Below are 23343 nucleotides of genomic sequence, written 5' to 3'. Positions count from 1 at the left end.
AAAAGGGAAAACTCTTAGCGCGTCACTTGCGCATCCTGGGAAGGGGGAAGTGATCTTTGAAAGGAGTACTCCTTAATTAGTTTTTTAACAATACCTGTAACTTTATTCATATTAATAACAATTACATGTACATTAATTTGGACCTAAGATCCAAGAAAATGCAACTTAACTCCTATGACTAAGAATTACAATGAAATCTCTTGAAAACACCTTCTTCACAATGCCAATCTTTGCTTGAAGAAATACTACGAAGACTTCGATAAAGATGTTGCAATTGAACTGGAGCAACGATGTTGTCACTCTTTCACCCACACAAACATTATCAATAATAGTTTTCGAAAGCGCCTTAAGTCGCCCATCCAAAAAGATGGGAAGCCTTGATCGATGAATATATTTGGTCCGGGGATGATCCCCTAGATGTGCAGGTCGTCAAATCGCTATATCTTCATCCATGGTGTCGATGAAAGATTTCACCTGCACAAAGAATCAGACTAACAAAAAAGCTTGACACAGCAATATAAACTTACCAGATCTGAATAATCGGTTTTGCAAGAATAGAAAACTCTCCAATCTCGTGACACCGTTAAAAGAATGAGAGAAAATTTGTTCTCACAAAACTATGATGATCAATAGACGATGACGAAGAATATAGAAGTCTTAAATATCCAAGGTCCCCCACCTCTCAGCATCAAGGTGGCAACCAGAGACGAGGGGACCTAAATTTTTCAGCTGACGGCGGCCGAGTACTCTTTATAAAGTGATTTCGCTACTTTTGCTTGTCTCCGATGGATCAGTCCATATTGGAGTAGCAACATAACAGTAGGCATCGCGTTACTGGACAATGCGTTTAAGGCCCAGAGAATGTTTGGGCCCGTTAGTGCCTTGGTCCCACATGTCATCCGCTCTACTCGCTAAACCCCATTTCCCCTCCCCTCCCTCCCCTCCGCTTCCTCCCTTCCCTTCCAGGGGACTCTCCCCTTCTTCCTCCCCCAAATCCCGCCGACGCAGCCAATGCGGCCACGGAGAACCTAGCCGCGCGTCGCCATGCCGCCGCCCCACCCCTCCACCCTCTTCCTCCTCCCCCTCCTCCTCCTCGCCGTCCACCTCCCGCCCGCCGCCGCCGCCGCCTCCTCCTACCGCCACATCTCGTGGGCGAGCAACCTCACGCTCCTGGGCTCCGCCTCGGTCCTCCCGGGCGGGGTCGCCGTCGCGCTCACCACCAACTCCAGCGACGGCATCGGCGCCGGCCGCGCCCTCTTCTCGGAGCCCGTGCGCTTCCTCCTCCCCCCACCCGACCCGCGCGCCGCCCCGGCGCAGGCCTCCTTCTCCACCCGCTTCACCTTCCGCATCACCCCGTCGCCCTCCTACGGCGACGGGATCGCGTTCGTCCTCACCTCCTCGCGCGCCTTCCTCGGGGCCTCCAACGGGTTCCTCGGCCTCTTCCCCTCCGCCTCCGCCTCCGACGACGACGGCGAGCCCCACGACGTGTACACCGTCGCCGTCGAGCTCGACACGCACCGCGACGTGGCGCTGCGCGACCCCGATGGCAACCACGTCGCGCTCGACGCGGGCTCCATCTTCTCCGTCGCGTCCGCGAGCCCCGGCGTCGACCTCAAGGCCGGCGTGCCCATCACCGCCTGGATCGAGTACCGCGCGCCGCGCCGCCGCCTCCGCGCCTGGCTCTCCTACTCGTCGTCCCGCAAACCCGACAAGGCCGCGCTCTCCGTCGACGTCGACCTCTCCGGGCTCCTCCTCACGCACATGTACGCCGGCTTCTCGGCGTCCAATGGCGAAGGGGCCGCGCTGCACGTCGTCGAGAGCTGGACCTTTCGCACCTTCGGCTTCCCCAACACCTCGCACGCCTCGGCTTCCCCAATTCCTTCGCCACCGCCCAAGGACCAGGCGTCGTCGCTCAAGAGCCCACTGCCGCTTCCAGAAAATCACCACCACCACCATAACCTATTCTACACGGTGCTGGGTGGAGCTCTCGGTGGCGTGGTCTTGCTGGTTGTTGTGGTCATCAGCTCTATTCTATGGATTCGCCATCCAAAGCGCCGCACAAGTGAAAAACCTGCTGTGCCGTTCGACGACAAGAACTTCCGTGGGATGCTGTCCATGGAGGTGGTACGCGCAGCAACAAAGGACTTCGGCAGTGAAAATGTGATCGGCATTGGTGGCTCTGGCGCGATTGTGTTTCAGGGGGTTCTCCCTTCTGGGTCAAGGGTTGCTGTCAAACGGTTCCAAGCTATGTGGCCGTGCTCAAAGGCGTTTCTGAGTGAGCTTCGTGCCATGCTTGATTGCCCACACCACCCCAATCTTGTGCCACTCTTGGGATGGTGCTCCAGTGAGCATGACCTGGTTCTTGTTTACGAGTTCATGCCCAATGGTAATCTTGACAGTGCACTGCACACAAAGGGTGGAGCAATACTTCCTTGGGAGGCACGGTTTCGGGCGGTGCTTGGTGTTGCATCAGCACTTACATTTCTGCATGATGAATGTGAGCACCGCATTCTTCATCGTGATGTCAAGTCATCAAATGTGCTGCTTGATGCAGACTTCAATGCTCGGTTAGGAGATTTTGGTCTTGCTCGCGTGGTGAGCCATGGCGGGGTGCCTTTGGCAACACAGCCAGCGGGCACACTGGGATACCTCGCACCAGAGTATGTGCATTCAGGTGTGGCATCAGAGCGGTCGGATGTTTACAGCTTCGGGGTGCTTGCTTTGGAGGTGGCCACTGGCCGGAGGCCAACAGAGAAGGGAACCGCAGTTGTTGACTGGGTGTGGAGTCTCTGGGGTCGTCGGAGACTGGTTGATGCAGCAGACCAGCGGCTTCAGGGACAGTTTGTCGCTGAGGAGATGCGACGGGTGCTGCTTGTGGGCCTCTGCTGTGTGCATCCGGACTGTAGGAAGCGGCCTGGTATGCGAAGGGTGGTCAGGATGCTTGATGGTAGTGCACCCATGACACTGGTGCCAGATAAGAAGCCACCAGTTGTACTGAAGTCACCACTAAATCAAACATCGTCAGTGAACACCATGGATACTATGAATACTGCATTTTACAGCTGTCGGTAGACATATATACAAGGTAGGCTTGTAAGGAACTTTCTTATCCATATGTAGTGGTGTTCTATCTGCCGCTAGTTCTGATGTATATGTGATGGTATTGCTTTCTGAATTCTTAGCATTCTGATGTATAGGTTGAACATTAGATATGTCGTGAATGTTGCATACTGTTGTTTGGAAAGGTTACTACTGGCGCCCTATCAATGACACCGACATATTAGGAATTAGGAAAGGTATTGAAAGTGTTGTTTTCTGGTGCAAATTGTAGTGAGGTACTCGTATTTCATAATTAGCTTTGCTCAGATTCAGGTGTCATTTATGTGAAGATACTTATATATTGCCCTGGCAAATGCGAATTGTCATTGTCACATATTCATATGGTATTTGGACGTTGCTCCTATTGTAAGCAGTGTGTTGGAACAGTAGCTGATTTTGTTTTCGCAGGGCATGGTAGCTGCATTGTTGATATAGATATAACAGAATTGTCTTGCTGCGTTTATTTTACACTTATGGTATTCGCTGTACACTGTTTGTCTATTGATACATGAGAGACAAAATATACAATCTCTTTCCTATTCCTGTTTCCCTTTCCTTTGTATGATGATCCAAACATTTCTTATAATCTGGATTATACACAACGTGGCCTGCCGCGTGTCATAAGTCCATGATTACCCTAGACAGTTTTGGCCTGTACCTTAGATCTTGTACAAAAAATAGCATTTGGTGAGTGGAAGCACCCATTTTCTCTTGATTAATTATGGCATTGTGTGTGATAATTTAAAATTGCCCTGTTTATTAGAAAGTGTTCACCATCACTTCTGGGTTGTAACCTTAGCGGTGTTTCAATGCTTAAAGACTATTAGCTGCATAGTACTTTCCCTTGCCTGATTGTTGTTTTGAGCTTCCATGCATAGTTTAAAATTCTGTAATTTCCAGGTATTAATTAGCCCAGATTGTTCTTCTTCAGCATTTCACGATTTTTTGATTCTAGCTGGATCCATCAAGTCTTGTGAAAACAATCTGTGAACTGTGGGGTTGCTATCATTACCCAATGTTAGAATGCTGTGCTGCACATGGATGTCCATACTTCACTGTTCCTTTTTATTGTTGTTTTGACCTTTCTGTTGTGATAAATAAAGCTAGATTTAAGACTAATGTGGGCCTGTGGTTGCACCAGCATGGTGTTTTGATTCCCTGAACCATCTAATTATTTGTTGAAGCACATTCGCAGTTTGTGCAGGCAACTGTGAGCATAGTGCTCTGTACCGTCTAATTATTTGCTGAAACACATTGGCAGTTTGTGCAGGAAACTTTGAACATAGTGAGTATATCTATAAAACTGTGCGCTGACTGTTTATTTGATGTTGCGCTACAGTTTTTGGATAAGTTGATAGCTTCTGCAGCATGAGTGTATGCCTATATGATCTGATAAACTTGAAATTTATTCCACAGGGCAGGCACTCTGATAGGTAACCTGAAAAGCAGTATAGATGTGCAGCATTCCCTTTTGTATTATATTCCAAGAGATGCATTCCCCTTTGTTCCGGACAAGAATACTTCTGTTCTCTTTTCTTATTGTTTTGATATGTTTATATTTGCCCTGTTCCGAAGTTGGACGAGTCATGTGGGAATTCTATTGTTATCTTTGCTATGTTTTGAAGTTTGAGAAGGGATGTGATACTGCTACGTTCAGCACTCATGTATTCATGTTTTGGGACGATTGGCTGTTCTTTTGAAGTGTTGACTTATTTCTTGTTAACACGCTAAGCCTAGATCCCATTTTTTTTGACTTATCTTGTACTACCAGTATGCAGCAATTTCATATAGTTGGTTCTGTGATTTTCTTTTAACTGTGACTCGTTGAGGTTCGGTTAAAATCAACTGGCTTTGTGGTGACGAAAATGCACGACATGTCAATCAGTGTCACTGTTTTGGCTTTGCAGGTACCATGCTTAAACAAGAGCGTCACACGTGAGCCCATGTCGCCATTGCTACACCATGTGATGAGAGATCAAGACGATCCATTGCTGTCGCCTCAAAGCTTCAAAGGTGGGGCGTGACCTGTACAAGGTGAACCCAACAGTCCCTGGTGCTGCCGGACATTCTCTCCGTTTGGACTTAAGGAAGGCGACTCCCGCAGCGGCGGCCGCGGCGCCGTGTCTTTGGACCGCTGCCTGGTGGCCTGGAATGGCGGCGGTGCAATGGATCAAGCCCGCCATGGCAAATGCGAGCTTTAAATATGTACGATATCTCCTCTCAACTCATAAGTCATAATTGTTGGAAATATATCCTAGAGGCAATAATAAATTAATTATTATTATATTATATTTCATTGTTCATGATAATCGTTTATTATCCATGCTATAATTGTATTGATAGGAAACTCAGATACATGTGTGGATACATAGACAACACCATGTCCCTAGTAAGCCTCTAGTTGACTAGCTCGTTAATCAATAGATGGTTACGGTTTCCTGACCATGGACATTGGATGTCGTTGATAACGGGATCACATCATTAGGAGAATGATGTGATGGACAAGATCCAATCCTAAGCCTAGCACAAGATCGTGTAGTTCGTATGCTAAAGCTTTTCTAATGCTAAGTATCATTTTCTTAGACCATGAGATTGTGCAACTTCCGAATACCGTAGGAGTGCTTTGGGTGTGCCAAACGTCACAACGTAACTGGGTGGCTATAAAGGTGCACTACGGGTATTTTCGAAAGTGTCTGTTGGGTTGGCACGAATCGAGACTGAGATTGTCACTCCGTGTAACGGAGAGGTATCTTTGGGCCCACTCGGTAGAACATCATCATAATGTGCACAATGTGACCAAGGAGTTGATCACGGGATGATGTGTTACGGAACGAGTAAAGAGACTTGCCGGTAACGAGATTGAATAAGGTATCGGGATACCGACGATCGAATCTCGGGCAAGTATCGTACCGATAGACAACGGGAATTGTATACGGAATTGATTGAATCCTTGACATCGTGGTTCATCCGATGAGATCATCGTGGAGCATGTGGAAGCCAACATGGGTATACAGATCCCGTTGTTGGTTATTGACCGAAGAGTTGTCTCGGCCATGTCTGCATGACTCCCGAGCCCGTAGGGTCTACACACTTAAGGTTCGATGACGCTAGGGTTATAGGGAATAGATGTACGTGGTTACCGAATGTTGTTCGGAGTCCCGGATGAGATCCCGAACGTCACGAGGAGTTCTGAAATGGTCCGGAGGTAAAGATTTATATATGAGAAGTCATCATATGGTCACCGGAATAATTCGGTGGTTACCGGTATTGTAGCGGGACCACCGAAGGGGTTCCGGGGGTCCACCGGGTGGATCCACCTGCCCCGGAGGGCCCTATGGGCTGTGTGTGAAGAGGGACCAGCCCCTTAGTGGGCTGGGCGCCTCCTCCCTAGGGCCCATGCGCCTAGGGTTTGGGGGAACCCTAAAGGGGGCGCCCCCCTTGCCTTGGGGGGCAAGGCAACCCCCCTGGCCGCCGCCCCCTCCTCAGATTGGATCTGAGGGGGCCGGCCCCCCTCTCCCTTGCCCCTATATATATGTGGGGGGTGGGAGGGCAGTCGTACCCAAGTTCTGGCGCAGTCCTCCCCCTCTCCCAAGTCCTCCTCCTCTCCCGCGGTGCTTGGCGAAGCCCTGCAGGATTGCCACGCTCCTCCTTCACCACCACGCCGTCGTGCTGCTGCTGGATGGAGTCTTCCCCAACCTCTCCTTCTCCCCTTGCTGAATCAAGGCGTGGGAGACGTCACCGGGCTGCAGGTGTGTTGAACGCGGAGGCGCCGTTGTTCGGCGCTTAGATCGGAATCAACCGCGATCTGAATCGCCGCGAGTACGACTCCTTCATCCGCGTTCTTGCAACGCTTCCGCTTAGCGATCTACAAGGGTATGTAGATGCACTCCCCTTCCCCTCGTTGCTAGATTACTCCATAGATTGATCTTGGTGATGCGTAGAAAATTTTAAATTTCTGCTACGATCCCCAACAATGGCATCATGAGACAGGTTTATGCGTAGTTTCTATGCACGAGTAGAACACAAGTTATTGTGGGCATCGATTTTGTCAATTTACTTGCCGTTACTAGTCTTATCTTGATTCGGCAGCATCGTGGGATGAAGCGGCCCGGACCGACCTTACACGTACTCTCACGTGAGACAGGTTCCACCGACTAACATGCACTAGTTGCATAAGGTGGCTAGCGGGTGTCTGTCTCTCCCACTTTAGTCGGATCGGATTCGATGAAAAGGTCCTTATGATGGGTAAATATAAATTGGCATATCACGTTGTGGTTTTGGCGTAGGTAAGAAACGTTCTTGCTAGAAACCTATAGCAGCCACGTAAAAATTTGCAACAATAATTAGAGGACGTCTAACTTGTTTTTGCAGCATATGCCTTGTGATGTGATATGGCCAAAAGGATGTGATGAATGATATATGTGATGTATGAGATTGATCATGTTCTTGTAATAGGAATCACGACTTGCATGTCGATGAGTATGACAACCGGCAGGAGCCATAGGAGTTGTCTTAATTTATTTATGACCTGCGTGTCAACTTAAATGTCATGTAATTACTTTACTTTATTGCTAAACCGTTAGCCATAGTAGTAGAAGTAATAGTTGACAAGACGACTTCATGAAGACACGATGATGGAGATCATGATGATGGAGATCATGGTGTCATGCCGGTGACGATGATGATCATGGCGCCCCGAAGATGGAGATCAAAAGGAGCAAAATGATATTGGCTATATCATGTCACTATTTGATTGCATGTGATGTTTATCATGTTTTACATCTTATTTGCTTAGAACGACGGTAGCTTAAATAAGATGATCCCTTGCAATAATATCAAGAAAGTGTTCCCCCTAACTGTGCACCGTTGCGAAGGTTCGTTGTTTCGAAGCACCACGTGATGATCGGGTGTGATAGATTTTAACGTTCGAATACAACGGGTGTAAGCCAGATTTACACACGCAATACACTTAGGTTGACTTGACGAGTCTAGCATGTACAGACATGGCCTCGGAAAACGGAAGACCGAAAGGTCGAACATGAGTCGTATAGAAGATACGATCAACATGAAGATGTTCACCGATGATGACTAGTCCGTCTCACGTGATGATCGGACACGGCCTAGTTGACTCGGATCATGTATCACTTAGATGACTAGAGGGATGTCTATCTGAGTGGGAGTTCATTAAATACTTTGATTAGATGAACTTAATTATCATGAACATAGTCTAAATTGTCTTTGCAAATATGTTGTAGATAAATAGCTCACGTTGTAGCTCCCTGTTTCAATACGTTCCTAGAGAAAGACTAAGTTGAAAGATATGGTAAGCAATGATGCGGACTGGGTCCGTAGTCCGAGGAGTGTCCTCACTGCTACACAGAAGGCTTACGTCTTTGATGCACCGCTCGATGTGCAAACCCCTACAACATCGTCTGTGGATGTTGTGAACACCTGACAGACACATCCTGATGACTACTTGATAGCTTAGTGCACCATACTTTACGGCTTAGAATTGGGATTCCAATGACGTTTTGAACGCCATAAGACATATGAGATGTTCCAAGAGCTGAAATTGGGATTTCAGGCTCATGCCCGTGTTGAGAGGTATGAGACCTCTGACAAGTTATTTTGCCAACAAGATGGAGGAGAATAGCTCAGCTAGTGAGCATGTGCTCAGAATGTCTGGGTGCTACAATCACTTAAATCAAGTGGGAGTTAAACTTTCAGATAAGATAGTGATTGATAGAGTTCTCTAGCCACTATCACTAAGCTACTAGATCTTCATGATGAACTATGACATGCAAGAGATGGAGTTGATCCCGGAGCTGTTCGCGGTGCTTAAGACCGCAAAATGTAGAAATTAAGAAGGAGCATCAAGTGTTGATGGTTTAACAAGACCACTGGTTTCAAGAAAGGCAAGGGCTAAAAGGGAAACTTCATGGATGGCAAACCAGTTGCCGCTCCAGTGAAGGAACCCAAGGTTGAACCCAAATCCGAGACTAAGTGCTTCTATTGTAAGGGGAACGATCACTGGTAGCGGAATTACCCCAAATGCATGGTAGATAAGAAGGCTGGCAACTTCAACAAAGTATATACATGTTATTAATGTGTACCTCACTAGTACTCCTGGTAGCACCTGGGTATTGGATACCGGTTCAGTTGCTATTATTGGTGACTTGAAGCAAAAGCTACGGACTAAACGGAGACTGGCTAAGGGCGAGGTGACGATGTGTGTTGGAAGTGTTTCCAAAGTTGATGAGATCACCATCGCATGCTCAATCTGCCGTCAGGATTAGTACTGAACCTAGATAAATGTTATCAGGTGTCTACGTTGAGCATGAATATGATTAGATCATGTTCATTGCAATACGGTTATTCATTTAAGTTAGAGAATAATGGTTATTCTGTTTACATGAATAATACCTTTCATGGTCATGCACCCTATGTGAATGGTTCAGTGAATCTCGGTCATGGTAATACACATGTTCACGCCAAAAGATGTAGATAGTACCACTTTATTGTGGCACTACTGCTTATGTCATATTGGCGTAAGATGCATGAAGAAACTCCGTGTCGATGGATGTTTGGAGTCACTTGATTTTGAATCGCTTGACACATGCGAGCCATGCCTCATGGGCAGGATGACTAAGACCCCGTTTTCAGGTACAATGAAACGGGCAAGTGACTTGTTGGAAATCATACATGCTGATGCGTGTGATCCAATGAGAATTGAAGCGTGTGGTGGATATCGCTATTTTCTCATCTTCACTGACAATTTGAGTAGATATAGGTATATTTACTTAATGAAGCACAAGTCTGAAACATTTAAAAAGTTCAAGCGATTTCAGAATGAAGTTAAGAACCATCATAACAAGAAGATCAAATTCCTACGATCTGATCGATGAGAATTTCTGAGTTATGAGTTTGGCAATCACTTAAGACATTGTGGAATTGTTTCACAGTTGAAGCCACCTGGAACACCACAGGGTAATGGCGTGTCCGGACGTCGTAATCGAACCTTATGAGATATGGTGCGATCTATGATGCCTCTTACCGATCTACCGTTTTCATTTTGAGGATATGCGTTAGAGACAGTTGCATTCACTTTAGATAGGACACCATCTAAGTCCGTTGAGACGACGTCGTATGAATATGGTTTGGCAAGAAACCAAAGTTGTCATTTCTTAATGTTTGGGGCTGTGATGCTTAAGGCTTCAGCCGGAGAAGCTCGAACCCAAAAGCGGACAAACACATCTTCATAGGATACCCAAAGGTGACAGTTGGGTATACCTTCTATCTTAGATCCGAGGGCAAATTGTTTGTCGTTAAGAACGGGTCCTTTCTCGAGAAGGAGTTTCTCTCGAAAGAATTGAGTGGGAGGAAGATAGAACTTGATGAGGTTGTCGAACCTTTACTTCAACCAGAGAGTGATGCAACACAGAAAGATGTTTTCTGTGGCGCCTACGTCTGTTGAATAGGAAGTTAATGATAGTGATCATGAAGCTTCGGATCAAGTTGCTATCGAACCTCGTAGGTCGACAAGGATATGTACTACTCCTGAGTGGTACGGTAATCCTGTCTTAGATATCATGTTGTTAGACAACAATGAACCTACGAGCTATGGAGAAGCGATGGTGGGCCCGTATTCCGACAAATGGTTAGAAGCCATGAAATCCGAGATAGGATCCATGTATCAAAACAAAGTATGGACTTTGGTGGACTTGCCCGATGATCGGCAAGCCATTGAGATAAATGGATCTTTAAGAAGAAGACGGACGTGGGCGGTAATGTTACCGTCTATGAAGCTCGACTTGTGGGAAAGAGTCTTTTCACAAGTTTAAGGAGTTGACTACGATGAGAATTTCTCACCCGTAGCGATGCTTAAGTCCGTCAGAATCATGTTAGTATTAGTTGTATTTTTGATTATGAAATCTGACAGATGGATGTCAAAAACAAGTTTTCTTACCAATTTTCGTAAGAAAGAGTTGTATGTGATACAATCAAAGTTTTGTCAATCCTAAGGATGCTAAAAGGTATGCTGGCTCCAGCGATCCTTCTATGGACTAGAGCAAGCATCTCGTAGTCAGAATATATGCTTTGATGGAGTGATCAAAGCTTTTAGGTTTATACAATGTTTGCTAGAAACTTGTATTTACAAGAAAGTGAGTGGGAGCACTACAACATTTTTGATAAGTATATGTGGATGACATATTGTTGATCCGAAATAATGTAGAATTTCTGGAAAGCATAAACGGTTGTTTGAAGAGTGATTTTCAAAGGAAGACCTGGATAAAGCTGCTTACATATTGGGCATCAAGATCTATAGAGATAGATCAAGATGCCTGATGATACTGTCAAAGAACGCACACCTTGACATGATTTTGAAGGAGTTCAAAATAGATCAGTCAAAGAAGGGATTCTTACCTGAGTTGTAAGGTGTGAAGTTGAGTAAGACTCAAAGCTTGACCACGACAGAAGAAAGAGGAAGGACGAAGGTCGTCCCCTATGCTTTTGTCATAGGCTATGCCATGCTGAGTACCGCACTTGATGTGTGCCTTGCCACATGTCTGGCAAGAAGGTGCAAAGGTGATCTAGGAGTGGATCACCAAATAGCGGTCAAAATTATCCTTAGAGGAATAAGGAAATGTTTCTCGGTTATGGAGGTGATAAAGAGTTCGACGTAAAGAGTTACGTCGATGCAAGCTTAACACCTATCCGGATAGCTCTGAATAGAGATACTGGATACGTGTAATGGAGCAACAATTTGGAATAGCTCCAAGTGGAACGTGGTAGCAGCATCGACGATATGACATAAAGTTTTGCGAAATACATAGGGATCTGAATATTGCAGACCCGTTGACTACAACTTCTCTCACAAGCATAACATGATCAAACCCAGAACTCGTTGAGTGTTAATCACATAGTGATGTGAACTAGATTATTGACTCTTAGTAAACTCTTTGGATGTTGGTCACATCGCGATGTGACCTGTGAGTGTTAATCACATGGCGATGTGAACTAGATTATTGACTCTAGTGTAAGTGGGAGACTGTTGGAAATATGCCCTAGAGGCAATAATAAATTAGTTATTATTATATTATATTTCATTGTTCATGATAATCGTTTATTATCCATGCTATAATTGTATTGATAGGAAACTCAGATAAATGTGTGGATACATAGACAACACCATGTCCCTAGTAAGCCTCTAGTTGACTAGCTCGTTAATCAATAGATGGTTACGGTTTCCTGACCATGGACATTGGATGTCGTTGATAACGGGATCACATCATTAGGAGAATGATGTGATGGACAAGACCCAATCCTAAGCCTAGCACAAGATCGTGTAGTTCGTATGCTAAAGCTTTTCTAATGTTAAGTATCATTTTCTTAGACCATGAGATTGTGCAACTTCCGAATACCGTAGGAGTGCTTTGGGTGTGCCAAACGTCACAACGTAACTGGGTGGCTATAAAGGTGCACTACGGGTATTTTCGAAAGTGTCTGTTGGGTTGGCACGAATCGAGACTGAGATTGTCACTTCGTGTAACGGAGAGGTATCTCTGGGCCCACTCGGTAGAACATCATCATAATATGCACAATGTGACCAAGGAGTTGATCACGGGATGATGTGTTACGGAACGAGTAAAGAGACTTGCCGGTAACGAGATTGAACAAGGTATCGGGATACCGACGATCGAATCTCGGGCAAGTATCGTACCGATAGACAACGGGAATTGTATATGGAATTGATTGAATCCTTGACATCGTGGTTCATCCGATGAGATCATCGTGGAGCATGTGGGAGCCAACATGGGTATATAGATCCCGTTGTTGGTTATTGATCGAAGAGTTGTCTCGGCCATGTCTGCATGACTCCCGAGCCCGTAGGGTCTACACACTTAAGGTTCGATGACGCTAGGGTTATAGGGAATAGATGTACGTGGTTACCGAATGTTGTTCGGAGTCCCGGATGAGATCCCGAACATCACGAGGAGTTCCGAAATGGTCCGGAGGTAAAGATTTATATATGAGAAGTCATCATATGGTCACCGGAATAATTCGGGGGGTTTCGGGGGTCTACCGGAAGGGTCCACCTGTCCCGGAGGGCCCTATGGGCTGTGTGTGGAGAGGGACCAGCCCCTTAGTGGGCTGGGCGCCTCCTCCCCTAGGGCCCATGCGCCTAGGGTTTGGGGAAACCCTAAAGGGGGCGCCCCCTTGCCTTGGGGGGCAAGGCAACCCCCCTGGCCGCCGCCCCCTCCTCAGATTGGATCTGAGGGGGCCGGCCCCCCTCTCCCTTGCCCCTATATATATGTGGGGGGTGAGAGGGCAGCCGTACCCAAGTTCTGGTGCAACCCTCCCCCTCTCCCAAGTCCTCTTCCTCTCCCACGGTGCTTGGCGAAGCCCTGCAGGATTGCCACGCTCCTCCTTCACCACCACGCCGTCGTGCTGCTGCTGGATGGAGTCTTCCCCAACCTCTCCTTCTCCCTTTGTTGGATCAAGACGTGGGAGACGTCATCGGGCTGCACGTGTGTTGAACGCGGAGACGTCGTTGTTCGGCGCTTAGATCAGAATCAACCGCGATCTGAATCGCTGCGAGTACAACTCCTTCATCTGCGTTTTTGCAACGCTTCGGCTTAGCGATCTACAAGGGTATGTAGATGCACTCCCCTTCCCCTCGTTGCTAGATTACTCCATAGATTAATCTTGATGATGCGTAGAAAATTTTAAATTTCTGCTACGATCTCTAACAATAACTTCACATACTATAGCTGCATTTTGCTCATGTATACATGCTATAGCTGTTAATTTCGCTCATACTTCTAGTACTTCTCAAGCCCCTGAAAAGTTTTTTTACCAGCCAAGCGAGATCGCATGTGTGTGTCTTTGACCCACACCTGTGTTGGGAACAGATGGATCTAGAACGGTCAATCCTGAAATAGAATGGCAGATGGTACCGAGTAGCTAGCCTTAATCGCAGGTTCACACGCTGGCAGAAAAGCTGATGAGAGTAGCTAGAGTGGATCATGGCGACGGGACCCCAGGCCTGCCCCCCTTTGGAAAATCTGTCTGCTACAACGATGGACGCCATCTCGCATGAAGCCGCCCACATGCATCTTATCCGTCGGACTTGCGAGCCCCTGGGTGAGGCGCCTAGTGCGGGTACTGTGCCAGCAAAAGTGCGTCCATGTCTGGGTTTCCCTGGATGAAATTCAGAAAATGCGTTGAGAAAGAAGAAGTACGCCTTTTATTTCTTCAATCCTCTGAAATGATCACCTTCGATGGAATACTTGCAGCGCATAGTTTTGGTGTGACGAGACCTCCATTTGGAGGCACAATACTAGTATTTTTTCGGTTCATAGTTTACCATCAGATCGTCGGCTCTCAGGAGTTCTTGCCATTATTGGGAACATACATACATAATGTGCAGCTATCCATGGAGATTGAGACACTGAGACTTAGCAAAACTGTTATTGTACAACAAAAGATCTCATTTTAGCGACTAAAAGAGTCTGTAGGACATTGTCACCGCCTGCAGAATTTCACCGTCCATTGTTTGCAGCACACAGCGCGCGCACACGAGCCACAGAGACGGAGCAAGGCACTAGTGCTACCACTCGATCAATCAAGAGCGACGCAGCGGCGAAACAGTAGGCGGCCAGCGTGTCGCTACCACCGCACGCATAGTGAAGCCTGCATGCAGTGAGCAGCAGGGGAAAGGAAAACAGCAGCATGTGGCACTGTTGAGGCACATGACCTTCCCTTCCCTCCTCTCCTCTCCTCGCCCATGGAGACGGAGACGGAGCAGCTGGAAAGAGACGGGCGGGCGGCCAGACAGAGATGCCTTTCCGGTTTCCAATCTCACCGTCTCTGAGACTGAGACGTCGACGCGGCCGATGGATGGATGGATCCATCCCGAGTCCAGTCGCGGCCGATGTGACCCAACCTTTGCTCGTGGCTCCGCCTTTAATTCCCCACTGCTCCCCCTCTCAGTCTCACCCACCGCAATGTTTACCGCTTCCGGCTTGCACCGGAATTTTACTGCAGCTTCTTGCACGGTGCCGGCACCGGCCCGGCCGGGCTCGGCGCCGGAGGGCACGCGCGCCAGCGAAGCCCGCGGCGTGCATGCATGGATCATGGGTGGATGACGACATGACGTACAAGGTCTCTGCCTGCGGATCCCAGCATTTTCAGATTACGAGGCACCGGAACACGAACCGGGGCGTCTGTCTATCTATCCGCGTCGACGACGCAAAAGCATGGTAAAGCCACTGGGGGAAGCTTTGCATCGTCTGCCTAAGCTGGGTGTACTGGGAGTGGTGGTGGAGGAGAAAGCTAGCTCAGTACGTACGGGGCTGGCAGGGCATGGCCGCGCCGGTGAGGGAGGCGCAGTCCCAGACCGCCATGGATTTTACTGCTGCCTTGCACGGAGGCGACACCGGCCGCACTCAGAGCCGGAGAGCGCGCTGGCGCGGCCCGGTGCATGCATGCATGCATGCACAAAGTCTCCTCGGAGTCCAGGCGACGAACCCGAACCGCGGCATCCACGACGACGCAAGTACTCCATGAATTTTACTGCTGCGCGCCTTGCACGGAGTATGAAAAGAGCCCTGAAGCATGCATGCATGCGCTGGGAGTTCGAAGTTCGAGTAGTGGCGTGGTAGAGGAAGCTACGTACATGCAGGGCAGGGCATGGCCGGGCCGGGCGAAGGTGAAGGGACAAGACGGCGTGTCCGGCCCGGGGGATTCCTCTCTGAAGCTGACGAGGCTGCTGCACCGTCCAGACCAGCCAGCCAGCCAGCCAGCCTCTTCTTTCTCGTCGACGCGCCGGGTTTGGCTTGTTTTTCTTTTGTTTTCCGGAGCTTGAAGGCTGGGATTCCCCCTCTTGACTTGGAGGGAGCCATCCAATTATTTGGCCGTTGAGCTTCCCGCCGTGCATGCATGCATGCACGGGCTGGCCGGGCGCAGATCCTCCCGGTCGGTTCGTATCGAAACGCCGTGCCACCACTAGTTGTTGAAATGGCATGTCACTGTGTCACACACCTTACACGCAGGGTGACGACGTGATGGCTAGACGGCTAGAATGTACTCGCTAGGGCTTCGCTGGCTAGCAGTAGCTTGTGCAGTGCGTGCTACGCTACGGGTGTGGTGTCTGATTGAGTCCTTCGTCGACGAGACCTCACGTAAACCAGATGCTTGCCTCCTCTTCATCTCAATCGGGACCTGGCAATGGGATCGTCGAGTTAGCTGTCTGGAACTTTAAGATAGTTGTGATGGCAATGACGGGGTTAGGTTCTTCACATTTCACATTTTTTGTTAGGGTGTGGCTAGGTCTAGTCGACTGAGACTTGACGAAGTCTAAGTCAACTAAGATTTAATAAAACTGTTTTTATATATTATTTTCTCTATCTAAAAAAATAAATGTCACTGATTTAGTACAACAATTTATATGAACGTCAACAAAGTCCAAATCCATCGCGGTCTGCACCACATCTGATTACCAGACAAAAGAGAGCCCACCTGAGCACGAGGGTTCCCAGGAGCACACCAGCCAGTTTGACCAACATTAGCACACCACCAAAAGAGAGGGAACCGCCCGCGTACTCGGCAGCGTCTCCCTCGTCTCCACAGCGGTGATGGTTCACGGCGGAGGAGGAGAGGTGAACCGAGAAGCCGCCAAGGTCTCCCCGAAATAATCCGATGACGACCCACGTGATTCCTGGCGATAGTTAAGACACGAGCCAGCCAGTGCATGCACGCATGCGCGGACGCAGAGGCAACACATGAACTCCTCTGAATCATAGAGCTGCAGAACGCTTGACTCCCGGAAGTGAGGACCGGAGCTCGGCTTTGTTGCCACGGTCGACGTCTCAGTCTCGTCTCTCTCACTGGACCACCAAAGTAGGAGTGGGAGTAATTAGCCATGGCACAAAACTCTGGGCAGTGGAGGAGTGCCAGTGTTTCTGCACGCACGCATTGCAACATTTCTGGTGGTCCTATCCTGTATCCTCTCTCTGCCTGCTTGCTGCCCATGTTAATCTGTAACGAGCCGTACCGATACCACTACAAGCTACTACGACCAAAGAAAAGAAAGTAAAAAAGGAAAAAGATTGCTCTCAGACAGAGCAGCCCCATTTACCAGCGACTACACTTACTTGTATGATGCCAACTCCAACGCACGAACCAAACGAACGTCCGTTTGGTCCCAGTTTCGGCTGCGTCCGGCCGTGCGTCCGGCCGTGCGCCCAACAAGCGGAAGCATCTGGTCCACCACGGCCGGCCGGAGCCCCTGTGTGCACTTTTTTTACCACCGAAAACACATTGCTTTTATTTCATGAACAGCATTTTGATACATTGCAGTACACAATTCACTAATTCTTAGCTGAAATCAAGATCAAAGAAAACAAGAATCGCAATTTGACATTTAAAAAAATATCCAACTTCTGTAACTGTTCCCACTATTTGGATTAATATCTTCTCTATGTCTTCATTGTTAATCAGCGACTTCTCGAACTTGCATACTTCTTTCTTCTTCGGTTTTAAAGAAGTAGACGTTGCTTCGCATCTAATCTCATCCGTAGCCTCTATTCTAGAAAGGAGTACTCGAGCATCTATAAAATTTCATTCTATCGATAGATCAATGTATTCTTCTTCCCAATACCAAAATTTGCATCCATCCTACATACAAATTTGGCAAACAACGAGCTACCGAAATTGCGCTAAATCCGGTGAACATCCGAATAAAAAAGAAGCACATACCCCATATTTTTGCACTTGAAGAACACCCATCCGGGATGTTTTGGCGTGATAGAAACGCGGCGCACGACCTTCTGCGTGTAGTCGTTGTTGGGGAACGTGGTAATTTTAAAAAATTTCCTACGCACACGCAAGATCATGGTGATGCATAGCAACGAGAGGGGAGAGTGTGATCTACGTACCCTTGTAGACCGACAGCGGAAGCGTTAGCACAACGCGGTTGATGTAGTCGTATGTCTTCACGGCCCGACCGATCAAGCACCGAAACTACGGCACCTCCGAGTTCTAGCACACGTTCAGCTCGATGACGATCCCCGGACTCCGATCCAGCAAAGTGTCGGGGAAGAGTTCCGTCAGCACGACGGCGTGGTGACGATCTTGATGTACTACCGTCGCAGGGCTTCGCCTAAGCACCGCTACAATATTATCGAGTACTATGGTGGAAGGGGGCACCGCACACGGTTAAGAATATGATCACACGGATCAACTTGTGTGTCTAGGGGTGCCCCTTGCCCCCGTATATAAAGGATCAAGGGGGGGGGGGGTGCGGCCGGCCAGGAGGAGGGCGCGCCAGGAGAAGTCCTACTCCCACCGGGAGTAGGATTCCCCCCTTTTCTAGTTGGAATAGGATTCGGGGAAGGGGGAAAGAGGAGAGAGAGAAGGAAGGGGGGGGGGGCGCCGCCCCCCTCTCCTTGTCCTATTCGGACTAGGGGGGAGGGGCGCGCGGCCCAGCCCTGGCCACCTCTCCTCTCTTCCACTAAAGCCCACTAAGGCCCATATACCTCCCGGGGGTTCCGGTAACCTTCCGGTACTCCGGTAAAATCCCGATTTCACCCGGAACACTTCCGATATCCAAATATAGGCTTCCAATATATCAATATTTATGTCTCGACCATTTCGAGACTCCTCGTTATGTCCGTGATCACATCCGGGACTCCGAACAAACTTTGGTACATCAAAATGCATAAACTCATAATATAACTGTTATCGAAACCTTAAGCGTGCGGACCCTACGGGTTCGAGAACAATGTAGACATGACCGAGACATGTCTCCGATCAATAACCAATAGCGGAACCTGGATGCTCATATTGGCTCCTACATATTCTACGAAGATCTTTTATCGGCCAGACCGCATAACAACATACGTTGTTCCCTTTGTCATCGGTATGTTACTTGCCCGAGATTCGATCGTCGGTATCTCAATACCTAGTTCAATCTCGTTACCGGCAAGTCTATTTACTCATTCCGTAATACATCATCTCACAACTAACTCATTAGTTGCAATGCTTGCAAGGCTTATGTGATGTGCATTACCGAGAGGGCCCAGAGATACCTCTCCGACAATCGGAGTGACAAATCCTAATCTCGAAATACGCCAACCCAACATGTACCTTTGGAGACACCTGTAGAGCACCTTTATAATCACCCAGTTACGTTGTGACGTTTGGTAGCACACAAAGTGTTCGTCCGGCAAACGGGAGTTGCATAATCTCATAGTCATAGGAACATGTATAAGTCATGAAGAAAGCAATAGCAACATACTAAACGATCGGGTGCTAAGCTAATGGAATGGGTCATGTCAATCAGACCATTCATCTAATGATATGATCCCGTTAATCAAATAACAACTCTTTGTCCATGGTTAGGAAACATAACCATCTTTGATTAACGAGCTAGTCAAGTAGAGGCATACTAGTGACACTCTGTTTGTCTATATATGCACACATGTATTATGTTTCCGGTTAATACAATTGTAGCATGAATAATAAACATTTATCATGATATAAGGAAATAAATAATAACTTTATTATTGCCTCTAGGGCATATTTCCTTCAGTCTCCCACTTGCACTAGAGTCAATAATCTAGATTACACAGTAATGATTCTAACACCCATGGAGCCTTGATGCTGATCATGTTTTGCTCGTGGAAGAGGCTTAGTCAACGGGTCTGCTACATTTAGATCCGTATGTATCCTGCAAATCTCTATGTCTCCCACCTGGACTAGATCCCGGATGGAATTGAAGCGTCTCTTGATGTGCTTGGTTCTCTTGTGAAATCTGGATTCCTTTGCCAAGGCAATTGCACCAGTATTGTCATAAAAGATTTTCATTGGACCCGATGCACTAGGTATGACACCTAGATCGGATATGAACTCCTTCATCCAGACTCCTTCATTTGCTGCTTCCGAAGCAGCTATGTATTCCGCTTCACACGTAGATCCCGCCACGATGCTTTGTTTAGAACTGCACCAACTGACAACTCCACCGTTTAATGTAAACACATATCCGGTTTGCGATTTAGAATCGTCTGGATCAATGTCAAAGCTCGCATCAACGTAACCATTTACGATGAGCTCTTTGTCACCTCCATAAATGAGAAACATATCCTTAGTCCTTTTCAGGTATTTCAGGATGTTCTTGACCGCTGTCCAGTGATCCACCCCTGGATTACTTTGGTACCTCCCTGCTAGACTTATAGCAAGGCACACATCAGGTCTGGTACACAGCATTGCATACATGATAGAGCCTATGGCTGAAGCATAGGGAACATCTTTCATTTTCTCTCTATCTTCTGCAGTGGTCGGGCATTGAGTCTTACTCAACTTCACACCTTGTAACACAGGCAAGAACCCTTTCTTTGCTTGATCCATTTTGAACTTCTTCAAAACTTTGTCAAGGTATGTGCTTTGTGAAATTCCAATTAAGCGTCTTGTTTTATCTCTATAGATCTTAATGCCTAATATGTAAGCAGCTTTACCGAGGTCTTTCATTGAAAAACTCTTATTCAAGTATCCCTTTATGCTATCCAGAAATTCTATATCATTTCCAATTAGTAATATGTCATCCACATATAATATCAGAAATGCTACAGAGCTCCCACTCACTTTCTTGTAAATACAGGCTTCTCCAAAAGTCTGTATAAAACCAAATGCTTTGATCACACTATCAAAGCGTTTATTCCAACTCCGAGAGGTTTGCACCAGTCCATAAATGGATCGCTGGATCTTGCACACTTTGTTAGCTCCCTTTGGATCGACAAAACCTTCTGGTTGCATCATATACAACTCTTCTTCCAGAAATCCATTCAGGAATGCAGTTTTGACATCCATCTGCCAAATTTCATAAGCATAAAATGCGGCAATTGCTAACATGATTCGGACAGACTTAAGCATCGCTACGGGTGAGAAGGTCTCATCATAGTCAATCCCTTGAACTTGCCGAAAACCTTTTGCGACAAGTCGAGCTTTGTAGACAGTAATATTACCGTCAGCGTCAGTCTTCTTCTTGAAGATCCATTTATTCTCAATTGCTTGCCGATCAGTGGGCAAGTCAACCAAAGTCCATACTTTGTTCTCATACATGGATCCCATCTCAGATTTCATGGCTTCAAGCCATTTTGCGGAATCTGGGCTCACCATCGCTTCTTCATAGTTTGTAGGTTCATCATGATCTAGTAGCATGACTTCCAGAACAGGACTACCGTACCACTCTGGCGCGGATCTCATTCTGGTTGATCTACGAGGTTCAGTAGTATCTTGTTCTGAAGTTTCATGATCATTATCATTAGCTTCCTCACTAATTGGTGTAGGTGTCGCAGAAACAGGTTTCTGTGATGTACTACTTTCCAATAAGGGACTAGGTACAGTTACCTCGTCAAGTTCTACTTTCCTCCCACTCACTTCTTTCGAGAGAAACTCCTTCTCCAGAAAGTTTCCGAATTTAGCAACAAAAGTCTTGCCTTCGGATCTGTGATATAAGGTGTATCCAATAGTTTCCTTTGGATATCCTATGAAGACACATTTCTCCGATTTGGGTTCGAGCTTATCAGGTTGAAGCTTTTTCACATAAGCATCGCAACCCCAAACTTTCAGAAACGACAACTTTGGTTTCTTGCCAAACCACAGTTCATAAGGCGTCATCTCAACGGATTTTGATGGTGCCCTATTTAACGTGAATGCGGCCGTCTCTAGAGCGTATCCCCAAAACGATAGCGGTAAATCAGTAAGAGACATCATAGATCGCACCATATCTAGTAAAGTACGATTACGACGTTCGGACACACCATTACGCTGTGGTGTTCCGGGTGGCGTGAGTTGCGAAACTATTCCATATTGTTTCAAATGTACACCAAACTCGTAACTCAAGTATTCTCCTCCACGATCAGATCGTAGGAATTTTATTTTCTTATTACGATGATTTTCAACTTCACTCTGAAATTCTTTGAACTTTTCAAACGTTTCAGACATGTGTTTCATTAAGTAGATATACTCATATCTGCTTAAGTCATCTGTGAATGTGAGAAAATAACGATATCCGCCACGAGTCTCAATATTCATCGGACTACATACATTTGTATGTATGATTTCCAACAAATCTGTTGCTCTCTCCATAGAACCGGAGAACGGTGTTTTTGTCATCTTACCCATAAGGCACAGTTCGCAAGTACCAAATGATTCATAATCAAGTGGTTCCAAAAGCCCATCAGTATGGAGTTTCTTCATGCGCTTTATACCGATATGACCCAAACGGCAGTGCCACAAATAAGTTGCACTATCATTATCAACTCTGCATCTTTTGGCTTCAACACTATGAATATGTGTGTCACTACTATTGAGATTTAATAAGAATAGACCACTCCTTAAGGGTGCATGACCATAAAAGATATTACTCATGTAAATAGAACAACCATTATTCTCTGATTTAAATGAATAACCGTCTCGCATCAAACAAGATCCAGATATAATGTTCATGCTTAACGCTGGCACCAAATAACAATTATTTAGGTCTAATACTAATCCCGAAGGTAGATGTAGAGGTACCGTGCCGACTGCGATCACATCGACTTTGGAACCATTTCCTACGCGCATCGTCACCTCGTCCTTAGCCAATCTTCGCTTAATCCGTAGTCCCTGTTTCGAGTTGCAAATATTAGCAACAGAACCAGTATCAAATACCCAGGTGCTACTGCAAGCATTAGTAAGGTACACATCAATAACATGTATATCACATATACCTTTGTTCACCTTGCCATCCTTCTTATCCGCCAAATACTTGGGGCAGTTCCGCTTCCAGTGACCAGTCTGCTTGCAGTAGAAGCACTCAGTTTCAGGCTTAGGTTCAGGTTTGGGTTTCTTCTCTTGAGTAGCAACTTGCTTGTTGTTCCTTTTGAAGTTCCCCTTCTTCTTCCCTTTGCCCTTTTTCTTGAAACTAGTGGTCTTGTTGACCATCAACACTTGATGCTCCTTCTTGATTTCTACCTCCGCAGCTTTCAGCATTGCGAAGAGCTCGAGAATAGTCTTATTTATCCCTTGCATATTATAGTTCATCACGAAGCTCTTGTAGCTTGGTGGCAGTGATTGGAGAATTCTGTCAATGACGCAATCATCTGGAAGATTAACTCCCAATTGAATCAAGTGATTATTATACCCAGACATTTTGAGTATATGCTCACTGACAGAACTGTTCTCCTCCATCTTGCAGCTATA

The 23343-nt window shown here is 46.9% G+C and overlaps 1 protein-coding gene across 1 annotated transcript; it reads left to right on the top strand.

Moving 5' to 3' along the window:
* Positions 1–961: 961 nt before the first annotated feature.
* Positions 962–5413, top strand: LOC125521636 (L-type lectin-domain containing receptor kinase S.7-like). The gene is made up of 2 exons (XM_048686700.1): positions 962–3085; positions 5007–5413. Exon 1 carries the CDS (start codon positions 1045–1047, stop codon positions 3070–3072), a length of 2028 nt encoding a protein of 675 aa, XP_048542657.1. The 5' UTR covers positions 962–1044; the 3' UTR covers positions 3073–3085; positions 5007–5413.
* Positions 5414–23343: the final 17930 nt, after the last annotated feature.

This window comes from Triticum urartu, chromosome 1 (genome assembly GCF_003073215.2).
Source record: "Triticum urartu cultivar G1812 chromosome 1, Tu2.1, whole genome shotgun sequence".
NCBI lineage: Eukaryota > Viridiplantae > Streptophyta > Magnoliopsida > Poales > Poaceae > Triticum > Triticum urartu.
The sequence above is the reverse complement of the archived record's forward strand: the minus strand, read 5'-3'. Positions and strand labels throughout refer to the sequence as shown.